This window comes from Erinaceus europaeus, chromosome 8, assembly GCF_950295315.1.
Source record: "Erinaceus europaeus chromosome 8, mEriEur2.1, whole genome shotgun sequence".
Lineage (NCBI taxonomy): Eukaryota > Metazoa > Chordata > Mammalia > Eulipotyphla > Erinaceidae > Erinaceus > Erinaceus europaeus.
The window spans coordinates 94,366,415-94,371,275 of record NC_080169.1 but is presented as its reverse complement, the minus strand read 5'-3'; the positions used below and the strand labels follow the sequence as shown (position 1 = coordinate 94,371,275).

The 4,861-nt window shown below is 45.1% G+C and overlaps 1 protein-coding gene across 1 annotated transcript; it reads left to right on the top strand.

The window, feature by feature from the left end:
• The first annotated feature begins 274 nt into the window (after positions 1–274).
• On the top strand, positions 275–3,122 carry TMEM229A (transmembrane protein 229A). The gene has a single exon (XM_007531696.3). It carries the CDS (start codon positions 875–877, stop codon positions 1,985–1,987), a length of 1,113 nt encoding a protein of 370 aa, XP_007531758.1. The 5' UTR covers positions 275–874; the 3' UTR covers positions 1,988–3,122.
• The last annotated feature ends 1,739 nt before the right edge of the window (positions 3,123–4,861 follow it).

Below are 4,861 nucleotides of genomic sequence, written 5' to 3'. Positions count from 1 at the left end.
GTGGTCAGTGTTTGTTCTTTGTGACCAGGTCACAGCTGACTTTGAATGCAAGAACATTAAATGAACAGCACTATGATTTGGTTTCAGTCCCTGTCTCTGGTTGGTGGCACTGGGCCAAGTGTTCTCAGCCAGCCGGTCGCGGGTTTCCAAGACACCGGGAAAGCCCATCAGCTCTTAGTCACACCTGTTAAGTGTCTCCCCACTTTTAGCACCTCCTCCCCCAGTAAATGCCTTGCGCCTGGCAGAGGGCCAGGGCGCAGCACTAAGGAAGAGGACTAAGAAGCAGGGTCAGGCCTTCTTGGGCGGGTCCCCTCGGGACTCCCAACGGAGGGCTGGGGTGGTGAAGGGGAGCGGCAGGGGCGGAAGAGGCCAAGACTGGTGGCGAGGAGCATGGGGAGGGCCGGAGGAAGGAGCGTCGCAGATCCCATTCAGCTTTGAGTCTGTGGCAGAGGCGGCCTGGCTGAGGTGCGGACTGGATGGGGTTTGCACCAGCCGCTGCTTTTCTCCTCCTTGCAGCGCTGGCGCCGCCGCCCCGCGCCAGCTAGCGGCGCCAGTTAGACCCAGCAGGGTGAGCGTGGGCGCTGGCCAGCGGCTTATCTCCCAGCGCTGGAAGAGAGAGCGCTGCGGGGCCGGAGCCAGGGCCGGCCGGGGCCGGGCAGCGGGGACTCTCCGAGTCCGGTGGCCAGCGCGTCCTCCGCGGTCAACAGCTCCCGCTGGGGTCAGGGCCGCGATCCAGACCCGAGTCTCCGCGCTCGCCCAAGGGGGCGGCGGGAAGCAGCCGGGAGGCGGCGCAGGGGTCCGCAGCTCAGTCCCACAGCCCCGCGCACCAGGCGGCGGCGGCTCGGGTTCGAGAGCCCAAGCAGCCACGAGTTCCATGGCGAGCGGTGACACCAAGGGCGCGAGTCTGGCGCAGAGGAGCGGTGCCGTGCGGCGTCCCGGGGCCCCGGGCGGGCAGGGCGGCGAGCCCGCCTCCGCCGGCTCAGAGCCGCAGTCCCCTGCTGAAGCGCCGGCGGAGGGCGCCACGCTGCCCGCCTGGATGCGCCTCTACTTCTACGGCATGCACGGCGTCACCGTGGACGTGCTGGTGTCCTCGGCGCGGAGCTTCGCCCGCAGCCCGGACCTCCGGATGCTGGGATTCTCCTCGCCCTACCGCTGCTTTCTGCACTCCCTCACCCACTTCGCGCTGGAGAAGGTCTACCTGCAAAAGCGGCTCTGTCCCAGCGCCTTCCTCTTTGATTTCCTCCTCTACCCGTCGGCCCACGTGGGGCTGCAGACCCTGGCGAGCCAGGCGCTGCTGCTCAGTCTGGGCGGCGGACTCGGGGGCGCTGGGGCGCTGGACCTGGCGCTGCAGTACGTGCTGGCACTCTACCACTGCCAAGTGTTTCTGAAACGCTTCCTGTGCTTGCGGTACCGAAAGCGGCGGCGGAGGCAGCAGCAGCAGCAGCAATGGAGCGAGCCCCCCGCCCCTCCAGTGGCCCGGGTTCTTGGGGCTGCTGGTGGCCGGCGACACCGACCCTGTGGCACCAGTTGTGTCGGAGCAATTCCCAATCGGGGGCTGCCAGACCTACTTCGCTTTCTGTTCTTTGGAATGCATGGCTTTTTGGATGAGATCTTCTTCACCTTCTTTTTTAACGTGCTGGGTCAGGGGGACAGGACATCCAGCGGCCATACATCGCTCTGGTCCTTCTTTATGTACGGAAGCTGCAGTTTCGTGGTCGAAAAGCTCTACTTCCACCTCCACTATAATCGTGGCTGGGGTACCTGGAAACGAGTGCCCATCTATGTCATCTTCATCTACATGTGGGAATTGTCCTGGGGTCTGGGACTAAGAACCTGTGGCGCTTGTTCCTGGGATTATTCTCACTACCCTCTCAATTTCATGGGTCTTATCACCTTAATGTATTTACCTGGTTGGATATTCCTTAGTGTGTACCAGGACCTACTTTCTAACGTTTTGTGGCAGGTGCAGTATGTACCAACCAACTAAGACGGGCGTGGGGGTGTCACTGAATTCTCACTAATGAATACATTTTATTTTTACACGTTTTAAATGGAGTGGGTTTTTTAGCCATTTAATTTTGATACATTTTACTAAACACTTCCAACACTTATTACTTACATTTTCGTTTTCCTGGCTATTTGGAACCTATACATAATATTGAAGTATTAATCAAAACATAACCCAAAGTATTTAATTTATCAATGTTTTCTAGCCCTTACAAGTCCAAACAAAGAAACCATTCTAAGTTAACATCTGAAGTCTATAACGTATTTGGGCATAATTGGTTGATCATTAGTTATCTGTTTTCTTCTCTCTCTCTCTTTTCTTTCTTTCCCTTTCTGTTTTCCTCTTCTTTCCTTCATTCCTCTCACTCTTTCTTCCTTCTTTCCTTTCTTCTCTTTTTCTTCTTTCTCCTCATCTTCTTTTTTGAAGTGGAGTTCTTCAAATAAAAGATGTTTTTTTTTCTTTTTACAAGATTTGGTGAAATGTTCTGATTCAGTGATTTATTTCATTTTTGTACCTTGCCATATTTACTGATGCCTGCTTAAACTATCTTGTACTCATGAAATTACTGTTAATAGTTCTTCAAGTGCCTCCGTCTAGCACACAAGTGTAAAGAAACCGACAAATGTGAAGATGAAATGTTCTATGAATAGACTTTTAAATAGGAAAAGCTCTTCTAGCCCGTTAGACAGGTGACACTGTGTTAAGCATCCTGGAAGTGATCACTTTCCAATATGGGTTAGCCTTAAACGCTAAGTGTGTTAGCATTGATCAAATCTTGTGATATATGGCTGTAAATTTTTCTTACTGTGCAATATGTAAAATGTTTACCTTACAGGTCCAAGGGCCAAGTAAAAAATATATTACCCTTTAGTAGTGTTTTTACCCTACTAATTCATTCAAGATGAAGTTATAAGACTAGAAACAGTTCCTTGGAATAAAATGATCCTGGATATTAATCACAATTACATTACTTCTGTTTTCTGTAAATATACATATGCATTTTCAGTGTATTTCTACCATGTCTTCCTTGTAAGCATTTTAACTTCTCCTTCTACACTACAGAGTTCTTGGGTTAAAGTTGATGTCATGTTGTGCATTGAAAAAAATAGCTTTTGTTTTATTTTTTAATCTCTATTAGTGATTTAACAGAGTTTTTGCAAAATCCCAGGGAGATGATTTCATACCCACACATGTTGAGTGTAAGATACCGCACACTCCACAAAAGTTTTACTTTTTTCTTTTATAAATGCATACATTATAGTCATCTATATTTGGCATGTGTGTGAAATCATCTGGCTGTTGTTATTCACCTCCTTTGTTTATTGCACTCAGCAAAATCACCCACAGCCCCATCATTTTGTTTCAAATAGTGGCACCGCACTTAGTGCACATATAAGAAACAGTACAGTATCATCTTTTCTTATTACAGTTTTCCATTGAATATTAAGTTTATCATTTTAAAAATAGAACTGAATATGGCTCAGCGAAGGATGATTCAAATCTTTTCAGTTTAATTACAAAGATAACTAGGGAAAATTAGTGTGTACATGTGAATATATTCCTGTTCAAAGTATTAGTTTTTCTCCACAAAAAGGAGGAGAAGAAGGAAGAGGAGGATAGGAAAGGACTTTCAAAAGGTATTTTCTATGGTTCTAAAAGAAAATATTTAGACTTAACTCAAGATGTAGTTCTAAGAATATCATATTACTTGAATTCACTAATTCAGGTTGTGAGCTAAATTATAAAATTATAACTATTTCTATCTAATCATGGAATGAATTATGTCATCTCAATTATTTTAACTAAGGTTAAGTAGAAGTTGTTTAAAGTAACCTAAATGTTCATATTTACTTAAATGTCACTTTATGATATTCTGTTACAAGTAAAATATTCCTAAAGAAAAACAATGGTGTGAAAAATAGCATAATAATTGATTATGTGGCCCAGGACAGAGTACAGTGTATAAAATATGGGACTCACAAGCATGATGTCCTGAGTTTGATCTCTGATATCATATGTGCCAGATAGATGCACTGGTTCTTTCTCTCAATCCTGATCCCTTCCTCATAAATAAATATTTAAAGATATATTTATGAAGGGTCAGGTGTTGGTACACCTGGTTAAGAGCACACATTACAGTATGCAAGAATCCAGGTTCAAGCCCCTGGTCCCTCCCAGCAGGGGGAAAGCTTCACAAGTTGTGTAGCAGGGCTTCAGGTGTCTCTTGTCTCTTTCTTCAATCTCTTCCAACCCTCTCTATTTCTCTGTCTCTATCCAATAAAAATTAAAATAAATTAATAAAGGAGACATCTATTCATTTAAATATATATTTATGGCTATAAATTTTTGTTATATATTTATATATATTATTTTGTTCTATATATGTTTTTATGGGCAGGGGAGATAGCATAATGGTTATGTAAAAGGCTTTCATGCTCAAGGCTCTCAGATCCCAGGTTCAATTCTTGGCACCATCATAAGCCTGAGCTAAGCAGTGCTCTAGTAAGAAAACCAAAAATCAAAAAACAAACAGAAAACACTAAAAAAAATTCTGACCAAATAATTTAACAAAGGTGGCTCTTGTCTGTAAGACTGAACTAAGTAGGACACCACTCACCACATATGTGTCTGTGATTATTGATTAAGTCAATGATTTCTGAAACACTATGTGTGCAGATTTGAACATAGGCCTTTTATATGCTGCTCATTTTCCCAGTTTACTTATTAACAGCATTCCTGGAGCCAGAAAACTTAGGAAGTAGCAAAGTCAGTTACACTATCTTTATATTTTTATGTTAATATCATCTAATGGAAAGGTCAAATTTTTCATTCATTTGAGAAATAGTAATTGAG